This window comes from Saimiri boliviensis, chromosome 2, assembly GCF_048565385.1.
Source record: "Saimiri boliviensis isolate mSaiBol1 chromosome 2, mSaiBol1.pri, whole genome shotgun sequence".
In the NCBI taxonomy this organism is placed as follows: domain Eukaryota; kingdom Metazoa; phylum Chordata; class Mammalia; order Primates; family Cebidae; genus Saimiri; species Saimiri boliviensis.
In genome coordinates, this window is record NC_133450.1 from 150,749,999 (window position 1) to 150,773,411 (window position 23,413).

At 36.8% G+C, this 23,413-nt stretch overlaps 1 protein-coding gene across 5 annotated transcripts in view; it reads left to right on the forward strand.

Moving 5' to 3' along the window:
• Positions 1-23,413, forward strand: part of ABHD17B (abhydrolase domain containing 17B, depalmitoylase) — a 77,768-nt gene that overhangs the window by 25,812 nt on the left and 28,543 nt on the right. For 4 of the 5 annotated variants that reach the window (XM_074394671.1, XM_074394670.1, XM_074394672.1 and 1 more), the window contains 3 exons: positions 12,446-12,915; positions 17,449-17,628; positions 20,359-20,566. In XM_074394671.1, the coding sequence (XP_074250772.1) occupies positions 12,449-12,915; positions 17,449-17,628; positions 20,359-20,566 (855 nt within the window). In that variant the 5' untranslated portion in view covers positions 12,446-12,448. Of the gene's footprint in view, positions 1-12,445; positions 12,916-17,448; positions 17,629-20,358; positions 22,213-23,413 lie in introns of those variants that run through there. The other variant, XM_074394673.1, reaches the window with a different exon arrangement.

Consider the following 23,413-nt stretch of genomic DNA (forward strand, 5'->3'; position numbering starts at 1 on the left):
CACTAGGACTGATACTATTTTGATATCTCTGATTGATGCCTGCTATCTTCACCTCAACTTTTTTTTTCGTTTAACTCCCAATACTTTCCACCAGTGAGAAGGCACTCTTATTTGCATATTGCCCAGTACATTTTTTTTTTTCATTTGACACACGCCTCTTAATTTTTTAAACTCACAATTATTAAGGCATTTGTTCAGTTTACCCCAACAAAACCCACACTTCTAAGGGTGTTTTCATGTGACTCATTGGCATTGTTACACTCTAAGTATGTCTAGAATCTTAGTGGTATTTAAAAATTGCAACTTTACCTTAAAAGTACCAGGCATGATTCTTTTTCAAAGAACTTTTGCAAAAATTTATTCTTTTAATTCAGAATATTTAAACAGTAATATTTAAAGATTTTTTTCTCCAAGTTTATAAACTTCTATTCTCATGTAGCACAGTTCATCTAGTTTGTGTCTTCAAGCCGAGTTGACTTTTTCCAGCAAAGTCACCTGAATTTTGAGCCCTTTGATCTCACAAATGAAAACCTTGTTTTATCTGTGAAACCATGTGTCTACAAAAAGTACAAATACTTAGCTCAGCATGGTGGCACATGCCTGTGGTCCCAGCTGCTGTGGAGGCTGAGGTAGAAGAATTGCTTGAGCCTGGGAGGCAGAGGGTGCAGTGAGCCAAGATCAAGTCACTGAACTCCAGCTTGGGCAACAGAGTGTGTGACAAGCTATCATCCTGTATAAGGCATCCCCAGATAAGATTAGTGGTTTTGTTGTTTTGTTTGTTTTGTTTATTAATTTATTTATTTCAGACAGGGTCTCCCTAATGTTGCTCAGGCTTGTCTGAACTCCTGGCCTCAGGAGATCCTCCTGCCTCAGCCTCCCCAAGTGCTTGGATTACAGGCGTGAGCCACTGTGCCTGGTCCAGGAAACTTTGACACTATAAGTGTTTTGGATGCTTCATCTTCTTTCAAGGTGAATATTCAGCTTCTCTGTATGTACTAAACTCTGTAATGTATATGGCCTTCTAAAAACCGTAACACTCAGGGTTTCACATGTAGCTATACTCTGAATAACTACTACAGATTACATACAATGATATTTTACCCCCAGATTTATCCAAAAATGGAATAATTCATCTTGAATTTTAGACTATAGTTCTTAACATGAAGTCTAGTATATCAAATTTCAAATGGTTTGTCATATACAGTGTACTGAGCATAGTTGTCAACATATCACACAAAATGAAGAAAGAAGCATTCTTTTAAATGTTTTCTCTGACTCTGCTTTTAAAGACTTTTAATACTAGCTCAATACAACCAAAATTTTAAACTTTATAGTAATTAGTTCTTTGTAGATGGCAGTAATATGAGTTTGTCTACATTGCCAAGAAACTATTACAAGGAGCTCAAAGGGAGATTCCCCCCGCCAACCCCCAGTAAATTGTTATATCAGAAATTCACAGGAGTCATGTCAGTAATTTCTTACATTAGAAGAGAGGAAGGAGATACAGTATATCATTGTATTTATGGACTTTTTTTTTAACGTTAGTCTTCCTGTTTTGCTGAGTAAGAATCAGTTGTTCATCTTTTTTCTTTGTCATTGAAGAGGAAAAAGTTACCAGGAGAAGCAGATTCTTAAATTATCATTTCATACAATTTTAGGAAATTCCTTTTGCTATAAGTTGAATCCCCTGCCAAAAGGACAACCTTAATTTTCACAATGGGCCATTGTTTAACATTGAGGTCACCCTTTTTTGGGGGGGCGGGGAACAAACCCTCATTCTGTCATCCAGATTGGAGCGCAGTGGTGTGATCTCTGCTCACTGCAACCTCTGCCTCCCAGGTTCAAGCCATTCTCCTGCCTCAGCTTCCCAAGTAGTTTGGGATTACAGGCGCATGCCAACACACCCAACTAATTTTTGTATTATTATTTTTATTTTTAGTAAAGATGGGGTTTCGCCATGTTGGCCAGGCTGGTCTCAAACTCCTGACCTCAAGTGGTCCACCCGACTTAGCTTCCCAAAGTGCTGGGATTACAGGCATGAGCCACTGTTCCCAGCCTGACTTTTCATTTTGTGTATTGATTTCAAGAGGGGCAAGATTTCCTCCTCCCTGGAATAGGGTCCTATTCTGTGCTTCATAATACATTGAATGATTTGAGTAACTTGGAAGGCTTTTTTACCTGCCCCTACTTAGGTTCATAAATTTTTATTTGACTGCTTCTGTTTCTCCCCCCCCATATGAAAAACCTAAGTAATAGTAACAAAACATTTTTGCATTCTTTCTTGACATGTAATTTAGTGAATTTCTTTCTTTTGTAGGAGCTTCTTGGGTGCAGAGAATTGAGTTAGCCATCTGGGTAATTCATGAAATTAGGTCAGGCTCTTTAGAACTGCCTTTTAGGTTCCTTTTTATTCATTTGAGGAAGATAAGGCTAAATTGAAAGAATGGGCTGTTTGAAGCAAATAAATTAGAGTGCTTTCTTCTGGTCACAACCTTGAAAATAGGTTTTGATACTCTGTGTCATTAAGAGACAACCAGTGTTTGGGTATGAAATGCCTCTGTCTTATTCTCAAAGCTCAATCAAGACACCCAGTAAGCCACATAATATGTTAAAATTCTAAGTTTTCTTGTAAGGTCTGTTTTGGTTTAAGAAACATGTAATAACAACAAATAATACATAGTCACACACACATACACACACACACACACACACACACCCAAAACTCCACAGTTTTTGGTATTGCTGACAATGATGACTAGAAAATAAATAGATAGTGGCTGTTCTTTCGTCAGTGGCAATTTAATAGTTACTCATGTTTGAATTCCCAGAGAAAAGTGATTTTCATATGTAAGTCATTCATTTAAAAAGTATTAGAAAACCTGTATGTCAAGTATTCTGCTTGCTACTAGATGTCCAGTTGTAAGCAAGCAGATGTGATTGTTGCCCTTTGGAATTTCTAATCTGTTCATGGCACATTATCACCATCAATCTATGAGCATAGGCCTTGCTCTAGTTTTACTTAATTTTTATTTTTTTTCTTTTTAACTTCCTTCCCCATTACCCTTCTGTGAGCATATACTCTGACATACATACCCTTAGAAATATAGATATGTATTTGTCCTCAGAGATAATGTAATGTTTATGTCTCTTCTGCATGTATGTTAATGGTATTATAGGTATCAGTTTGTGCCTTTTTTCACCCAATACCATTATATTTAAGCCCTAGTCATCAGTCATTGCTTCTGACTGTGTTATTTTTCCATTATCTGCATCCAACACATGCTTACTCATTTCCCCATGTGTGGAATGTGTATTGCATATCAGGCTCTGACACAGTGCTTCAGATATACCTTACGGACCTGTGCAAGTGTTTCTTTGTAGTACTTACTGAAGAGTGAGATTCTGGGTCATTGGTAAGCATAGTGGCTTACCAAGCAGTTTACAAAGATTCCTATTCCCACCTCCATTCTCATCAGCACTTGATAATACTCAGCTTTCTAATTTTTTTCATTTAGTTTTGATGTCTTATTTCTTGATTCCTGTGATAGTTGGTGTTTGAGCCTTTTTTCATATACTTGTTAGCCATGTGAATTGCTTATTCCTATCTTTTGTCGATTATTCTTAAGTTACCCAGTTTTTTCTTGTTTTTGCTAAAGTTCCTTACAGACAGTTTGGGAGGATGCAATCATCCAAACAGGACATTTTTCATTTAAGACAAATCTTTTATTTGAATGAAGCTAAATCTACGAATGTTTGTCTTTTGTAGATGTTTTAAAAATTAGTTTTGCGGCCGGGTACAGTGGCTCAAGCCTGTAATCCCAGCACTTTGGGAGGCCGAGGCAGGTGGATCACAAGGTCAAGAGATCGAGACCATCCTGGTCAACATGGTGAAACCCTGTCTCTACTAAAAATACAAAAAATTAGCTGGGCATGGTGGCGTGTGCCTGTAATCCCAGCTACTCAAGAGGCTAAGGCAAGAGAATTGCCTGAACCCAGGAGGTGGAGGTTACGGTGAGCTGAGATCGTGCCATTGCACTCCAGCCTGGGTAACAAGAGCCAAAAAAACTCCGTCTCAAAAAAAAAAAAAAAAAAAAATTAGTTTTGCTCTTTAGGTCTGTAATCTGCCCGGAATTTGCTTTCTGTATTCCAATACATAGGGATTCAACCACTTTACCCCATGTGTAAAGAAGACACTGTCTTCTTTTCTCAGCACTGTCTTCTAAAGAAGACTCTTCTGAAGGTTTCCCACTGCTTTGAGAAACCAGCTTTGTCAATCCCTAGTCTCATTCATATAGGGGTTCATTTATAAGCTCTGTTACTAGGTCTATTTGTTTCTCTGCCAGCACCACTCTGTCTTTATTACTTCAAGTTTGTGCAATGTGTCTTAATTATCTGGGAGAGAAAATTCCCACCTACCCCATATGTAGATACCAGTTTGTGCCTTACTTTTATATGCCCAAAGAGGGGGTGTGTGTGTGTGTGTATGTGTGTTTATACATACATATATACCTTTGCTCTTTATAGACATTTTTTTTGGTAACTTCTTTATTAATAAATAATTGACATACTATAAGACTGAAATATCTAAGATAAAACTCAATGTTTTAAATATATATATTCACAAAGTTGTGCAAGAATCACCCAAATCAGTTTTAGAACGTTTTCATTACCCCAGAAAGAAACCCCCTACCCTTTAGCTATTGTTCTCCATCCCTCCTGTTCTCCTCATTCCCATACAACCACTAATCTACCCTCTATCTCCATAGATTTGCCTATTCAAGATATTTTGTATAAATGGAACCATACAATAAATGCTCTTCTGTGGGCCAGGCATGGTGGCTCCTTGTAATCCTAGCATGTTGGGAGGCTGAGGAGGAGGATGGTGAAGGCCAGAATTTAGCAGTCAGCCTGGAGAACCTACTGAGACGCTATCTCTACAAAAATTTTAAAAATTAGCTGGGTATGGTGGTATATGTCTGTAATCCTAGCTACTTGAGAGGCTAAGGTGGGAAGGTCACTTAAGTGCAGGAGTTTTGGAGATTACAGTGAGCTATGGTCACACTAGTACACTCCAGCCTGGGCAATAAAAGGAGAGCCTGTGTCTTAGAAGAAAAAGAAAAGAAAAAAAAGAGGTCTTTTATGGCAGGCCCCTTTAACATAGCATAATGTTTTGAAAGTTCATCCATATTGTAGCGTGCATCAGTATTTTGTTTTTATTGCCAAATAGTATTCCATTTTATGGGTATATATACTACATTTTGTTCATTAGTTGGCGAACATTTGGGTTGCTTAACATTTTTCAGCTATTGTGAATAATGCTGCACATGTATGTAAAAGTTTTTGTGTGGACCTGGGTTTTCCTTTCTCTTTGAGAGTAGAATTGCTTTGTCAAATGGTAACTCTGTTTAAGTTTTTAAGAAAATACCAGACTGTTTTCTAATGTGGATGTATGATTTTTCTTCCCATCAGCAGTTTATGAGGGTTCCAATTTCTCTACCTTCTAGATAACCTTTATTATTATGTCTTTTCGATTATAGCTGTCTTAATGGAAATGAAGCTGTATCTCATTGTGGTTTTGATTTTCATTTCTTTAATGACTGATGATGTTAGGCATCTTTTCACATGCCCATTAGTCATTTGTATATCCTTTTTGGAAAAATGCCTATAAATCCCTTGGCCTATTTATTAATTGGGTTGTCTTTTTATTGTTGAATTGTAAAGCTTCTTTATATTCTCTCACATTCAATAGGTTGTCTTTTCACTATCCTTGTGTTTTTGGAAACATAGAAGTTTTTAATTGTGAAGTCTAATTTATCTTTATTTTTTCTTTGTTGCTTATGCTTTCAGTATCTCTAAGGAAACATTTGATAACCCAAGGTGGCAAAAATTTATGCCTATTATTTTCTTCTGAGGCTTCATAGTTTAGATCTTACATTTAGTCTTTGATCCATTTTGAGTTGATTTTTTTACAAGATGAAAAGTAGGTATAGAATTTCATTCTTTTGCATGTGGATATCAAGTTGCCCCAGCACCATTTGTTGAAAACACTTCTTTCACTGTTGAATTGTTTTGGCACTCTTATCAAAAATCAACTGACCATAAATGTCAGGTTTATTTCTGGATTCTCAGTTCTTACTCCTTAGATATATTTATCTGTCCTTATACCAGTACCATACTGTCTTGGTAACTGTTGCTTTATTCTAAGTTTTAAAGTTGGGAAGTATGAATCTTTCAACTTAGTTTTTCTTTTCAGTATTGATTTGGCTATTCTGGATTCCTTGAGCTTCTGTACGAATTCTCTGCATTTTGTTTTTCTTGATTATAAGTGGAGGAGTTTTTTTTTTCTTTTCCTTAGTTTTATTATTTTATTTTCTATAGACCTTTATACTTTTATATAAATTTTATAATCACTTTTGAGTTCCTCAAATTTCTTCTGGAATTTTGATGGGAATTACCTTGAGATTTTTCTTTTAGGAGAGTTAACATTCTCAATGCTATTAAGTCATACTTTGCATTTTTTAATTTTTTTTTTTTTTTTTTTTTTTTTTGAGACGGAGTTTCGCTCTTATTACCCAGGCTGGAGTGCAATGGCGCAATCTCAGCTCACCGCAACCTCCGCCTCCTGGGTTCAGGCAATTCTCCTGCCTCAGCCTCCTGAGTAGCTGGGATTACAGGCACGCGTCACCATGCCCAGCTAACTTTTTGTATTTTTAGTAGAGGCCGGGTTTCACCATGTTGACCAGGATGGTCTCAATCTCCTGACCTCATGATCCACCCGCCTTGGCCTCCCAAAGTGCTGGAATTACAGGCTTGAGCCACTGCACCCGGCAATATTCTTATTTAAAATGTTTCTGCATAAAGGTTTTCTGCATTCTATTTTATACTAATTCCTAGATAGCTATTTTGGTTGTGGGTGCTATCTTATTATTTTTTTTTTTTTTGCTGTATTTTTAGTTGTTTAATTCTACCTAACATGGAAATGTATCAGTTTCCCTAAGTTCATGCATTTGCCAAAATTGCTGAGAAGTCTTATTTGTTTTAATGCTTTCTCGATTCTTTTGTTTTTCTATCAAGGTGATTATATCGTCTGCCAACCATATTGTTTTGTCCCTGTTTATCTATTAAGAAAACCATGTGATTTTTTTTCCTTTAGTTCATTAATATGAATGACTTTGGTTTAACGTTGGAAGATTTATCATTCTTGTCTTCCAATTGGATTTTGTATTTGTATTTATATACACTTTACATGTTCTTTCTTTTTTTTATTTTAAGGGTTTTAAGGTTTTTTCATGCATGTTCAAAGTGAAATGTACTTTGTGTTCTAAGTTTTGGGATAAAGGTTATGATAGCCTCAGAAAGCAGTTGCTGAGCAGCATTCATTTTCTAGAATAACTGAACTGTTCTTTGAAAGTATTTTACATGAAGGTGGTCTTTGATGTCCATTTGAAGTTCTAATGGTTATTTGCATATTCTAGCCTTTGTGCCAATTTTGTCCTTTTATATTACTCAAAAAAAATGTGAATTTTGTCTAGGTTATTTATTGACACATGATATTCTTTCATTTATAGAAACTATGTCTGTAGCTCAAAGTCCCTTTTCCCCTAGTACACTATTTTGTTTATTTTGCTTATCTCTTTCTTGTGATCAGTCTTGTGTGAGTACGAAACAGTGATTATGTGTTTAGGTTACAGAATCTGTCATGTACATATCAGTTCCATTTATCAGATGTGTGACATTAGGCAACTTAGATAGCTATTCTATGCCTCTGTTTCCTCGATTGCAAAATGGCTATAATAATAGTCCCTATAGCAGAGCATTGTTGAAAAGATTAGTTAATGTGTGAAAAGTGTTTAGAACAGTGCCTGACACTTTATAGGGATTCAGTTAATGCTGTTTGCTATTAGTAGTAGTGGAGGCCTTTTCTTAAAATCAACTGTTGGTTCTCCATTGCTTTTTGTTCTTTGTTTTGTTGATATCTGCCCTTAATTTTCTTTTTCTTGTTTCTTTGTGCTTATTCTCTCCTTAAGTTAGACACTAATTAATATTTAAACTAGATGTTTGCAATGGATAATTATAACTCCTTTAGATATGCCCTACACTATCATTTTTCTGATAATTATATCAGACATTAAGAGTCACGCTTATATTCATGCTTTCTTCTATGTCTTAAGCTTATCAGTATCAGTTAGCATTCTCAACAAGTCAGATACCCCAGCACATTTTTGCCTCTTAAATAGTTCCTAACTCTTTTATCAATCCTCTTCATGTTCATATTCACCAAAGTTTTGTTCTGGACTTTTAGGTATATACTTTGTCTTCACCTTCGTTGCTCCCATTGCTCGCTTGTACAAAAAACTTTATATTAACGATTCTCCTTTATTTCTCATATCTCAGGTATCTCACAGAATTTCCTTGGGGTTTTGACAGTTTTTGTTTGTTTGTTATTGTCTTTGAGACAGACTCTCACTCTGTATCCCAGGCTGGAGTGTAGTGACTCAGTCACAGCTCACTGCAACCTTGACCTCCCAGGCTGAAGCAGTCCTCCCACCCCAGCCACCCTGGTAGCTGAGATTACAGTCACACACTACTATGCCCGGCTAATTTTTGTATTATAGAGATGGAGTTTTGCCATGTTGCTCAGGCTGGTTTTGAACTCCTGGGCTCAGGCAGTTCTTCCAGCTCAGCCTCCCAAAGTGTTGGGATTACAGGTGTGAGCCTTTGTGCCTGGCCTTCCCTTGGATTTATCTCCTTCCTTCCTTGCTGGAGTTTTTCAAAGACAGACTTGATTTGGTTAAGCAGGCGTACCTAGACTTTTTACACAGGGGGCCAGTTCACTGTCCCTCAGACCTTTGGAGGGCCGCCACATACTGTGCTCCTCTCACTGACCACCAATGAAAGAGGTGCCTCTTCCTGAAGTGCTGCGGGGGGCCGGATAAATGGCCTCAGGGGGCGGCAGTTTGGGGACGCCTGTCTTAGAGTTTTTGTGTGCCTGCAGATATCTCTCTCTCTCTCTCTCATTCTCTCTCTCTCTCATTCTCTCTCTCTCTCTCTCTCTCTCTCTTTTGTGATAGAGACAATGTCTTCCTATGTTGCTCAAGTGGTCTTCCCACCTTGGCCTCCCAAAGTGCTGTAATTACAGGCTTGAGCCACCACACCCAGCCCAGATAGCTTTATCCTCGTATTAAAACCGTATTTTTGCTCAACGTACAATTCTAGATTAAAAGTTTCATTTATTCTTTAGCTTAATTATCTCTCCATTGTCTTTTGGCTTCTAGTGTTGATATTGGAAAGTCATATGTTCATGTGATCTTGTTCATTTGTAAGTAGTTTGTTTTTTTGGTACTCTTTGAGCTGTTTCAATCTGACCTTTTTTCCCCTTTTAATTCTGAGAAATTATTGGATAGTCTTTGTCTTTATTTTCTCCTTGGGTCTTCTATAGTATGGATATTGATATTTCTACTTATTGTTATCTATTAAATTTCTGTATTTTTTATCTAATTCCCACAAAAAAATTCATATTTGTAAATTACTCTGATCTTTTAGCTTGCTAATGTGCTTTTTAATTGTTACTGCTCAGGCAGTTCACTGTGCCCAGCCCTACATGAGTTTTAGAAGAACAAGTTGCACTTGAAAGTTTAACAGACTATTTCAGTGATTTTTTTTTTTAAGAATGAGATTTTTCTTTCTGCAGTAACCTGTTCACATTATACTAAAACTTAGATTTGTTTATACTTTTTGTGAAATTTTTTAAACTTACAGAAAAAGTATTCAATTAACTTTTGAAAGTAGTCTGAGTTGCTGCTCTATACCAAGCCTCTTATTAGGAAAGTTATCATTTGTAAGTTGTCGTCATTAAATAAGGCCCAATTATCTGGCTTTGGGGTATTGGATGTGGGAATCGTTCTGTCAACATTAAGAAAGTGAGGCTGGACGTGGTGGCTCACGCCTGTAATCCCAGCTCTTTGGGAGACCGAGGTGGGCGAATCACAAGATCAGGAGTTCGAGACCAGCCTGATGTTACAACATGGTGAAACCCCATCTCTACTAAAAATACAAAAATTAGCCGGGTGTGCTGGCAGGCACCTATAATCCCAGCTACTCAGGAGGCTGACACAGGAGAATCACTTGAACCCAGGAGGCAGAGGTTGCAGTTAACACAGGTTACATCATTGCACTCCATCCTGGGGGACAGAGAGAGACTCCATCTCAAAAAAAAAAAAAAAAAAAAAAAAAAGTTATCTTTTTATTAAACTAGACTCTGGCACTTCAGTTTTTCTCCTCTCTGCTTCTTTGCTTTGATGTTCATCCCCAGAAGCTTCTTCACAGCATTATATGTGTTCAACCAGCCAGGTGTATTTCAAAACTAGTTTATTATAGCATGTAAAAGCTTTTCTGTGAGGTGCAGTGACTCACACCTGTAATCCCAACATTTTAGGAATCCAAGACAGGCAGATCACTTATGGTCAGGAGTTCGAGACCAGCCTGGTCAGCATCATGAAACACCATCTGTACTAAAAATACAAAAATTACTTGGGTGTGGTGGTGCATGCCTGTAATCTCAGCTACTCTGGAGGCTGAGGCAGAAGAATTGCCTCAACCCAGGAGGCAGAGGTTGCAGTGAGCCAAGATCATGCCACTACACTGCGGCCTGGGCAAGGGAGTGAGACTCCATCTCAAAAAAAAAAAAACCACACAAAAAAAGTTTTTCTGACTAAGAGGTAAATTATAGGCCCATAGTTTAGATATGTACCATGTACTTATAAATCAAGCTTTTTAAAAGGCTGTTGTGGCTCAGCAATAAATGATATATCAGGTCTTTGGGGTTGAGGAATAACCATAGGCAGATATTAAACAGATAACATTGATATTATACCTTGTACCTAATCTTTCTGCAGGTCATTTCCTCCTCTGGAACAGACCCTTTGAATCTTTACCCTTCCGTCCTCTTCAACAGGCACTTTATACTCCTGACCGGGATAGTAAATTTGTAGCCAGAGCCTGTAGTAAACATCGCTAATTTATCACGTATCTTTTACGGCTAAGCCTGGTGCATGCCTTCATTCTCAGCACAACACTTCAGGAAGCCCTCAATTAAACTTAGCAGATAACACCTAGTTGTCATTTCTGTCCTAATTTTTGTTCCAACCAGAGTAAGCCATTAACTTACTCAGGCTATATTTTGAAGGCTAAAAAGGAATAAAGGTGTAGAAAACAATTAAAGCATTTCCTAAGATCCAAGATGTTTTTCTGCCCTTCCCTCACCTTTTGAAGCCTTTTATGTTATACTTACCCTTGTTTTTCTCTTGCTGTGCTTTTTCTGCTGTTTCATATAAACACATTTATATTGAACATTATAGGTCATATTTGATTCTGTAATGAGTGAAAAGGGCATTCCCCCCCCCAACCCCAGATATTCTCAACTATTTAGTCACGCTCTTGAGCTTTCTTCCCATTCTTGGTATAATAATGTAGGGTTTTTTTTGCCTGTTCTTACATTGAGATTTTTTTCTTGGAGAAAATTGTATGCCACCAAACCTGTAAGGTGTTAGTTTTGAATACCTTCTCTCTGGAACTAAGCAGTGGTCTAATTCTGCTAAAAAGAGACAGGAGTTTGAAAAAGGACAATATAGAAGGAAATACTGATAGAGCAAACAAGGATTACTTTATTTTTGTCCCTAAGTTAAAGTGTGCCAACTATATGGCCATCACTCACTGTGTGATGGGCCTTCACTACACCATCATTTGATCTTCACAACCACTTCCTTCAGTGTAGGTATTGGCCTTGTGTACTTCTGAAGAAAATGAGAGTCAAAGAGATAAAATAGCCCAAGGACATACAGCTCACAAATATTACTTTATCATTTTTGACATTTTTGTTAAATGAGATAATAATCGCTGCTATTTGGAACCTGTCATACAGTATTTGAGTCTGTCTGCTGGTCAGGGATATTTGCCTCACTCCAGGATTTAAAGTTCTAGAAAGAGGCCAAAGGCCAGGCGTGGTGGCTCGTGCCTGTAATCCCAGCACTTTGGGAGGCAGAGGTGGGTGGATCACCTGAGGTCAGGAGTTAGAGACCAGCCTGACCAATATGAAGAAACCCTGTCTCTATTAAAAACACAAAATTAGCCAGGTGTAGTGGCGCATGCTCGTAATCCCAGCTACTGGGGAGACTGAGGCAGGAGAATCGCTTGAACCCTGGAGGCGGAAATTTTGGTGAGCCAAGTTCACGTCATTGCACTCGAGCCTGGGCAACAAGAGTGAAACTGCATTTCAAAAAAAAAGAAAGAAGCCAAAAATCTGTTTGGAATCATACTTAAAATAATAGTAGTAGCCATTAACCACCAATAAAATTTACCCATGTCTTTGTTTTAACTGTCTATTGTATGAGAATGTGGAATCTACATTCAATTATTAAAATACTTTTTATCTCCTTTTCTTTTTCAGAGCATGAATAATCTTTCATTTAGTGAGCTATGTTGCCTCTTCTGCTGTCCTCCTTGTCCAGGGAAAATTGCTTCAAAATTAGCATTTTTGCCACCTGATCCAACTTATACGCTGATGTGTGATGAAAGTGGAAGCCGTTGGACTTTACATCTATCTGAACGAGCAGACTGGCAGTATTCTTCTAGAGAAAAAGATGCTATTGAGTGTTTCATGACTAGAACCAGTAAAGGCAACAGAATTGCCTGTATGTTTGTACGTTGCTCACCCAATGCGAAATACACTTTACTCTTCTCACATGGAAATGCTGTTGATCTTGGTCAAATGAGCAGCTTTTACATAGGTCTGGGATCACGGATTAATTGTAATATATTCTCATATGATTATTCTGGATATGGTGCAAGTTCTGGGAAACCCACAGAGAAGAACCTCTATGCAGACATTGAAGCTGCTTGGCTTGCTCTTAGGACAAGGTAAATTGTGGTTGGATGATATTTTTCATACTCGTGGTTGTTAGCTGAAAATATCTTACTAAGTAAGAATAGAATAAAAGAATAGGTAAATTGTGGTTGGATAATATTTTTCATACTCGTGATTGTTAGCTAAAAATATCTTACTGGTAAGAATAGAATAAAAGTTGTTTTATTATACATAACTGCTATATAGAGGTTATACTTAACTATTATATACCTGTGAATAATTAAACTTTTAGACGACAGTTTTAAATTTCACTTTATAGCAAAACAGTGTTTTTAAAGACAGTTTCAGGTTTGTTTGTCTATATTAATTTATGTATATATGTATGATTTTTTTAAAAATTTAAATCCTTAGCTGGATGTCAGTGGTGCATGCCTATATAGTCCTAGCTACTTAAGAGGCAAAGGCAGGGGAATCACTTGAGGCCAGGAATTTGAGGCTGCAGTGCGCTCTGATAGTGGCGCTGCACTCCAGCCTAAGTGACAGAGCAGGACTTCGTCTCTTAAAAAGTTTAAAAAAAGAAATTAAATCCAGTGGCAAATGTTTGGTTTTGTAAGCTTTCTTATTGGAGTGTGATATAAAAAAAAAAGTTTATTCAAAGCTGCAAACTTTCAAGGAAATGAGAGAAAATACTGACAGCTAATTATTCACTTGAATCATTAACAGTAGGAGAGGTTGGATTGGATTGCTTTCTATCAAAATCCTACGCCAAGATTTTACATTATTTTATGTGATTATTCTTGGGAAGTACAACTTAAAGATGCGTTACTGGAACTTTTTCAAATATTCATTCTGTAAAAATGAGGTTTTACTTTATATTCCAGATTCCTAAAATTGGGAGAGATGATTTCAAGTAAAAAAAATTTTTTAACTTGGGCACAGTGTAGTCTCAGGACTTTGGGAGGCAGAGATGGGTGAATCATGAGGTCAGGAGTTTGAGACCAGCCTGGTCAATATGGTGAAACCCTGACTCTACTAAAAAAAATTAGCTGGGCATGGTGGTGGGTTCCTATAATCCCCGCTGCTTGGGAGGCTGAGGCAGGACAATCGCTTGAACCCAGGAGGCAGCGTTTGCAATGAGCCGAGATCACGCCACTGTACTCCAGCCCAGGCAACAGAGTGAGATTCCAGCTCAAAAAAATAAACAATATTAAGATAAACTGATAAAATTTTCTTTTTGTGTTATTCTTTGATTATAGCAGAATACATTTTGGGGAACCTAGTGCGTTAATCTTTTCTAGTCACCAAGATACCTAAACGTTTTTCTTGAAAAAAATAATAATTTGGTAGACTTTAGTGTATTATTAGGTTAGTGTACAATAAACAGATTCCTTATTATAAGCTATTCTTTATATTATATGCAAATAAAATACCTGATTTCAAGGGTGTTTTAGACTGAAGCTACAGGATATAAAGAAAACTTACTGTTTCTAAATTTAATGTTTAAATATTAAAGATTTCATTTAGGAAGACTTTCCTCAATTTAAATAGTATTAAAATAGTTAATATTATTAAAGGTTAATACTATTAAAAACATTAAAAATATATTTAAAACTATTTTTCCTTCCAAAGAAATCTAATAAAATTATGCTCATAACAAAGTTCTACATAAAAGGGATTCTTCAAATCAATTGAAATTATATAAAAACATAAATATAAGGATTAAGGAAAAAAGTTGGCAAGTAGTAGTAAAGAGTTGATGGGAATGGTAAAATTATTGTTTAGTTGATAAATTTAGAAACTGCTTTAAATAAAAATCATTTTTTAGGTATATTGGTATCAGTTCCATCAGGCCTTAAAACAAAAAAATCTGAGTGCCAACTTTTTACAGTCAGCCAGTTGAATAAGGTATAATGACTCCAAGAAAGTATTGTAATTTAAAAAAAAATAGCTTTATTTGAACCATAAGGTTCACACTTTTAAAGTTTAACTTCAGTGGAATAATGAAGTTTTAAAGGGTGCTAAGTTAAAACTCACCGTCATTAGTAGTGCTTCCCAGTAACACAAAAAGGTCACTTTACTCAAACAAAACATATTAGTGTTCAGTTCAGTGTTCTGTGTGTATGTGAAAAAAAATCCCATTTTTAAGTGGTCAACTTTACTGTTTTTTTTTTGTGTTTTTTTTTTTTTTTTAATCTTGGCCTTTATCAATCTGAAGAAAACTTTCAAAAATGATGTTCAGTCTTAATATTTTTAACGTGTGATAGCCAGCATTAATGAGGAATGGGCAGATTTTATCAGTAATCCTACATACTATTTTTAGTACTTGTATTTTAAAATTTTAGACTTCTGTTTTCTTTTTTTCTTCTTCTTCTTTTTTTATTAAGCTACCAAATGCTCTAGACTTCTGTTTTCTTTCATGCTGAACCCAAAATACAGTTGGAGGAGTTTTGTAAGTGTAGGTACTTTAGGAAATATAACTTATCTGAGCCCATGTTTCCTTATCTGTTTAATGAAGAGATTGAGAAAAGATAATTTAACAGTTCTAGAATTCAGCCATCTAATGAAATGTGTCTAATTAGAATGCATGCCTTTTATTTTTCTTTTCCTGATTAAAAGTTAAGATGGTAACCAAGAGAAGAGATAAAATAATGAACTTAAATAATAATTATTTGAATGATGTCCTTTTTGGGAAAATTGGATATCCCTAATAACTACAATTTCTGACCTTCTGTTGGACTAAAAGAAACTAAGGGCATGGCATTCACTATGCACCTTTCCCACAGCGTCCTTGAGCTCCTCATCTGTGTGCTTCAGAGAAAAAAACCACTAAACTGGGAGTCAGTATACCTGGGTTCTAATTATAGAGCTGTCACCTACTGTGACTTTGAAGATCTGCTCATTAGGCAGCTGGACTCTAGATTAAATGGTCTCTAAACTCCTTTCTAGCTCATACTGTTAGGCAATTGTTACTCTTGTGAGTCCTCTAATGCTTAATTGTCAGCTACCTCTGTGACTCCATCCTGGAGCACTGTCATTGCTAGCTTTAGCCCAAACTTCATGATTGCCGCCAACAACGCTGATATTCAGCTGACAGCAACAATGCAGCCTGAAGAATTGTGGTTATGGTGCAAATGCTCATTCTCCTAATTTCTTCATTCATATCAAATATGTGCAGTAGACAGAGCTCCACTTTCTGTGTCCTATCCAAATGCTTGTGTAGTACTGATTTGAAAAAACTATATGGGGAGAGCTGTGTTACTACCTGTATAGTTGAAATAGTATTATGCCCCTGGAAGAGAACACATGGACAATTCACCTCACTGTTTCCTGGTGAATATTCAGATACTCAGAAAGATCTTTTACCTTTGCAAAGGATTTCCAAAAGAAGCTGTTGTGGTTTTAGCTGCCAGAGTGACTGCTGTCTGCCTTCTAAGTGGAAAGATGTATTTAATGTCACATAACCTTTACCCATATCCATTAGCTCAGGTGGCACTGCACTGGCACTTGCAGTAGTTTACATTTGGGATAATTACACTTTAGACAAGTAGCCTGCAGTTCCTTGAACATACTAGGTACCCAGTAAATACTTATTGAATCAGTGAGTTTTAACCTATTTAAACCTGCAGCCATTTGAAAGGGATTACATAGTGCCTTGAGATTTTAGCATGAAGTCTATTCATAAATAACTGGACCATACGGTGTTTGGAATTCTTTATGTTTTCAACCATTAGTCTTTTTCTACAACTAAGCAAAGACAAATTTTAAGAAAAATTGTAAAATCATAATTTGCTCTTGATTAAAACCATACATATATTTTTATTCATTTCATATCATAACTATATGTAGCAGTTCAATATGACCAATTTTGGAAATTAAAATGAGCCACTCTTGATATGCGGATAAATAAATAACTTTTGCTACATTGAATAGAAAATAAATATGACCTATTCATTCAATATCTTTTCATTAAAATATTAGTTATGTGCTCCAAACTTAGTCAACAGTATGCTAGATTGAAATACTGTAGTGTAATAAATTATTTAATAAGGCCGGGCGCGGTGGCTCACGCCTATAATCCCAGCACTTTGGGAGGCCAAGGCGGGTGGATCACAAGGTCAAGAGATCGAGACCATCTTGGTCAACAAGGTGAAACCCCGTCTCTACTAAAAATACAAAAATTAGCCGGGTGTGGTGGTGCACGCCTGTAGTCCCAGCTACTCGGGAGGCTGAGGCAGGAGAATTGCTTGAACCCAGGAGGCGGAAGTTGCAGTGAGCCGAGATCGTGCCATTGCACTCCAGCCTGGGTAACAACAGTGAAACTCCGTCTCAAAAAAAAAAAAAATTATTTAATAAATTTAGTTCTTAAGATTGAAATCTTAAAATACTTAGCTGTTATTCTTCTAAAAGATGAAGTAGAAACACATGAAATAAGCTGGTGATACAGACTTTATTGTAACATTAAAAAATAGTAATAAGTTTAAAACATGGATTAGTTGACATTGTCTTATTCTAAGATCAAATACTCCAGAATGATGGAACATTTCACAGCATTCCAACTTTTTTTTTTTAATGCCTGAACTTTGTAGATACGGCATTCGCCCTGAAAATGTGATTATATATGGCCAAAGTATAGGGACAGTACCATCTGTGGATCTTGCTGCTCGATATGAGAGTGCTGCTGTTATTCTTCATTCTCCTCTGACCTCGGGAATGCGAGTTGCCTTTCCTGATACCAAGAAGACCTACTGTTTTGATGCATTCCCAAAGTAAGTAGCAATATTCGAAGTAGTTCAATTCCAAGAAACTCGGGGATTTTTCATCATTTAAAGTATTCATGATACAGTTCACTCAGCCATATGCTTCTATTTTTTATATATTAGCACACAGAAGTTAAGAAAAATTAATTTGTAGAGAGGGTATTAGCAGGTGACCAGTCAGAAGGCTGAAATGCTTGAGCAATAGTAATCCAGATGAAAATTGCCAAGGGCCTTACACCTTAGGTGGTGATACTAGTATTGAAGACAAGGGAATATATTTGAAAGATAAATTTGACAGAACTAAGTATCAGACTGGATGTAGGATGCTAAAGAGAAGAACTTGAACACTACTGTGTTTCTGCCCTGAGGTGCTAATGGATGATGGTGCCATCCAGTGAGACACGATGTTAGAGAAGAACAGGTAGAGGTTAAAATGAGTAAATATCTAATTAATGATAACTAATTTACAAGATGTGAATTGCAAAAAAATGTTGAATCTTAACTAGGGTTAAGTATTGCTTCCACAAAACCTGCAAACGTACTTAGATGTATTTGAAAGTAAAGCAGCTACTTTTCCTTCATGCTTCTCAAGACAGGAGTAGTTCCCCCACCTACTCTTCACAGTTGGGAAAAATTAATGGCCTATTTTTTCTTAAAGAAGAAGACAAGAAATAAGCTGGCAAATTTCAATTTTCTTTACTTTCTGCAAGTGAGAAAAATGCAGATTTTTTGTGAATGGCAGATGGGCCAAAGGCAAAGTCATCACATGGTTCTTTATAAAGAAGAACAAGGATTGTTTCAAAAACACATTATTTTCATCATTAGCCAATAATGGATCACTTTAGTAGGGAAAGTATGTGAGCATATGATCTTATCACTAGGGCAAGCTATGGGCATGTTTGGGTTTTTATTTTGTTTTGGGATTGTTTTTGTTTCGGGTAATGGAGATATAGGCATCATACTGCTGCTTTCTAGCTGAATAGTAAAAATGATAGGGATGTATCTGAGTCTCCCTATGTCAGTGATGTTGCCAACTTAATCTCTGTCAAGCTATCTCTTTCATTTCTGGTACACCAACAGAGAACAACACTAAAAAATAAACTGTTTGGCCAGGCGCAGTGGCTCACACCTATAATCCCAGCCCTTTTGGAGGCTGTGGTGGGCGGATCACTTGAGACCAGGAGTTTGAGACGAGCATGATGAACATGGTGAAATCTCATCTCCATGAGAATTATAAAAATAGCCAGACATGGTGGTGCACGCCTGTAATCCCAGCTACTTGGGAGGCTAAGGCATGAGAATCCCTTGAACCTGGGAGACACAGATGATGTCACCACTGTACTCCAGCCTGGGTGATAGAATGAGACCCTGTCTGCCCCTCAAAAAGAAAAAAACTATTTGAAAAAGACGATATATTTCTTTTTATTTATTTTTTATTCAAGTTTTAATTCCTCTACTGTTGACCATCTTTGTGACAGCAGGTAGTAAACCCAAGTATTTATTCTTATCAAATGCAGCCTTAGATTATTTCATTGATGGTTTTTTTCCTTTCCAAAATTCCATTTTCATTTTATGTTCATTATAATATCTTTTTCTAAGGATTCTTAAAAAGAATTGTTTGTCCATGTAGTTTCTTTCTAAAGTGATTGTTTTGATCCCTATGTTACTTGAAGTGTTATCTTCTCATGTCTGATAGTTCTTGGTTGTCTGTTTATATGTAAGTAAAGGAACCAACCAACTCTTTACTCTTACATATAAGCAGACAATTAAGATTTAGCAGATCAACTAAAGGGCTGATCTGATATAATCTCCAAAGAAAGCTCTTTCTAAAACTTCCTCCTGAAGGACAGTGGCCTGACTACCAGCATTCTGGGAGGCTCATAGGGAAAATGGGTTCGTAGTAGCCAGTATGTAAATATGTATGTATGTTTCCTTGATCTTTATGATACCTCTGTTCTAAACTCTGGTAGTCTTCTAGTCCACAGACATTCCAGTCTTGAGGGAAGGCAGTTTCTGGGTATATGAACAGACAAAAGGACCTGGGAAGAGGAGGCTAACTTTATTCCACAGACTGAACAAATCCCATATATTTCAATTACCCCCTTCATCACCATGGTAATTCCTTAGCTTTGTAGGGTGTTCTGTGGTATCAGTTGGTTTCATTCATTGCTTTACCTTCTCTCTGCCTAAAATTATGTTTTCTTCTATCCTTTTAATAAATTATTTCACGCATTAATCTTTCTGGGTCCAACATTTTACTGTATTATAGTACATTCTCCTTGGTTTTGTATCTTTATCCTCAAACAAGAATGAAAAACATAAAACATTTTGCTGTTGTTTTACTAGGAGACTAGGAGAAAGAATATAATGAGTGCAGAAAGTGAAGTTAGCGCATACTTGAAATAGTTCTTAAGTTTTTTCCTCTTCTGGACACCTAAGTTTCTCTGTGCCAAAAGTCAACATTGTAGAAAGGTAAAATAGAGTGACAAGCATGAGTGACTGCACCAAAACCATCAAAACCAGTGCATGAAAATAACTTCCTCAGATAATCTTAAGGTAAGGAGTATGTAAAAGGCAATTTTTGAATATTATTGGAAATTCGAGACATTCATGGCTTCTGAACTGATTCAAACAATTCTCGTGTTTGAATTGTGTGTCTGATATAGCACAAGAATATTTGTTTTATGTTCCTTTACATAGCTAATTTATTGCATTTTCCCCCTTCCTTTTTCCCTGCAGCATTGACAAAATCTCTAAGATAACCTCTCCAGTATTAATAATTCATGGGACTGAAGATGAAGTCATTGACTTTTCACATGGCCTGGCATTGTTTGAACGTTGCCAAAGACCTGTGGAGCCTCTCTGGGTTGAAGGAGCAGGTCACAATGATGTGGAACTTTATGGACAGTATCTTGAAAGGTTGAAACAGTTTGTTTCACAGGAACTGGTAAATTTGTAAAATATTCTGTAAATTTGCTACTGGGCTTTCCTTTCTTGCTGAACTGCACTCTTTGGTAAATAACATAAAACCTGAAGGTTTTGTTTGCAAATCATGTCAGTTGCCTTCATAAATGTACAGGTAATGATTTGTTAACAGACTTAATGAAGGTTTTAATTACCAGAACTAAAAACTGGAAATAACAGTATCATGCAGTCAGGCTGTGTAATTTATATTTTTTTCTGTGAATTTTTTTTTAACATCAAGATGAGTACTGTATAAGATTTTAATTAATTCTATAAGATCAAATGCTGTAAAAGTATTGCCAAATGCTTTTGCATACTAGGAACAAATTTATAAATATTTTTAAAATATCTCAATGTACTAAATCTTATCCTGGTATACAACTGTAATATTCTTTTGAAAAAAGCTGTGTATCTAAAGCAATGTAAGTACTCAGAATGAACTGTAAAAGAAATTTTAAAACATGCAAGTTCACTAGAATTAACCTAAACCCTGTTGTACAGGGATAGAGGTTTAAAGTTATTTTATTGTACAATACATTGAATTTTCTGTATACTCTGATTACATACATTTATCCTTTAAAAATGATGTAAATCTTAATTTTTATGCCATCTGTTAATTTACCAATGAGTTACCTTGTAAATGAGAAGTCATGATAGCACTGAATTTTAACTAGTTTTGACTTCTGAGTTTGGTACTGTGAGGCAACTACTTAAAATTTTCATGCTGGTTACTTAAAAGGCATTTAGAGATTTCAAGAATGATTTTGTATGCAATGTTTTAAATTTTGACTGATCTCATAGAATTGCAGTAGTCTTCATTGTATGAAATCTTGAAAGTCCATTAGTTGTTCTTAAAGACCACAAACAGACTGGCTATCTGATCCCGTTTCACTAGCTGTTTTGTTTTTTTTTTTAGGCGGAGTCTTGCACTGTCACCCAGGTTGGAGTGCAGGGGCCTGATCTCGGCTCACTGCAGCCTCCATCTCCCGGGTTCAAGCAATTCTCCTACTTCAGCCTCCTGAGTAGCTGGGGTTACAAATGCCCGCCACCACGCCTGGACAATTTTTGTATTTTTAGTAGGGATGGGGTTTCAACATGTTGTTCAGGCTGGTCTTAAACTCCTGACCTCATGATCTGCCCGCCTTGACCTCCCAGAGTGCTGGAATTACAGGCGTGAGCCACCATGGTTGGCCCACTTTGGCTGTTTTTAAAAATAGGACCTATTGTTTTGGATTACTATATGAAAATTTCACAGATTCACTCCTGTCTATAGGAGATAAGAATACATTTAATTCATAACTTTTATATTAACCAATATAGTAAAAAAATAAAGCTCACACACACAAAAACTAAGTTGCCTTTCCTTGAATGAAGGCTGCCTGAATAAAACAATGAAAGAAAAATACAAATAAAATTAATGGTATGTAGTCTAATTTGTAAATGAATGAATAGGGAAGTAATACACACTGTGGATATATTTTAAGGCCTTATGTAGTTTTAATTGTTCTGCTTGTTCTGTGGTTATGTCTAAGACTATAGTATATGATTCTCTTCAGAGTATATCAAATATTGTGAATGCTTTGGTTCAGATGTGTCAAATTAACAGTAAAACAACAAATATACCACCGACCTGTGCTTATTTGCCTTCTTCCATTCTCCCCACCCCCACAATAGAAAGAGTGAAAAAAAATTACCCTTTGTTTTCATAGGACATAGTGTGAAATTTTTAAAAATTGTATCATTACTTCTTTTGGAGAGGTCTTTCTCAAGATTTTCTTGTAACCTATACAGTTTCTTCTTTGTATAGCATGCAACCCAGGGCTTGGCTAAATGTTTTCTTTGATTACCTTGGGAAATCTAAATACTGATCCTATTTATTCAGCATTCATTCATTCAGCAGATAGTTATTGAATGTATAAATCATGCAAGTCTGTGCTAGGTAAATTCAGACTATGTCCTCATAGGTTTTTATGGTATAGATAAGGAGATGGGCACCTCATTGCACAAATAGTACTATTTTGATAAGGGCTGAAGGAGGTTTATAGGATATTGTAACAGGTAAAAGGTATTTTGGGGAGGAAAACATGGGGAGCAGGGCAAGGAAAAGTCCCCCAGAGAAGTGGTATTTCAGCTAAGTTTTGAAAGATAACTAAGAATTGGGTAGACAGGGGATGCATTCCTGGCTGAAGGGAATGAATAACATATGGAAGCCTAGAGGAAGGAAGGTATAGTTAAATATGAAGACTGGGCCTGGCGCAGTGGCTCACGCATATAATCCTTGCTCTTTGGGAGGCTGAGGTGGGTGGATCATGAGGTCAAGAGATTGAGACCATCCTGGCTAACACGGTGAAACCCCATTTCTACTAAAAATACAAAATCTTACCTGGGCGTGGTGGCATGCATCTGTAGTCCTAGCTACTTGGCAGGCTGAGGCAGGAGAATCATTTGAACATAGGAAGTAGAGGTTGCAGTGAGCAGAGATCACACCACTGCATTCCAGCCCAGAGCGAAACTCTCTCAAAAAAAAAAAAAAACAATGAAGACTGGTCAGAGTTCAAGGGGAAAGTTTGACCTAGGAATGAGGCTGCTAATTAGGAACACAATTACAGGCCGGGCATGGTGGCTCATGCCTGTAATCCCAGCACTTTGGGAGGCCAAGGCGGGCGGATCACGAGGTCAGGAGTTCGAGACCAGCCTGACCAACATGGTGAAACCCTGTCTCTACAACAGATACAAAAATTAGCTGGGTGAGGTGGTGCATGTCCGTAATGATAGCTACTAAGGAGGCTGAGGCAGGAGAATCACTTGAACCCGGGAGGCGGAGGTTGCA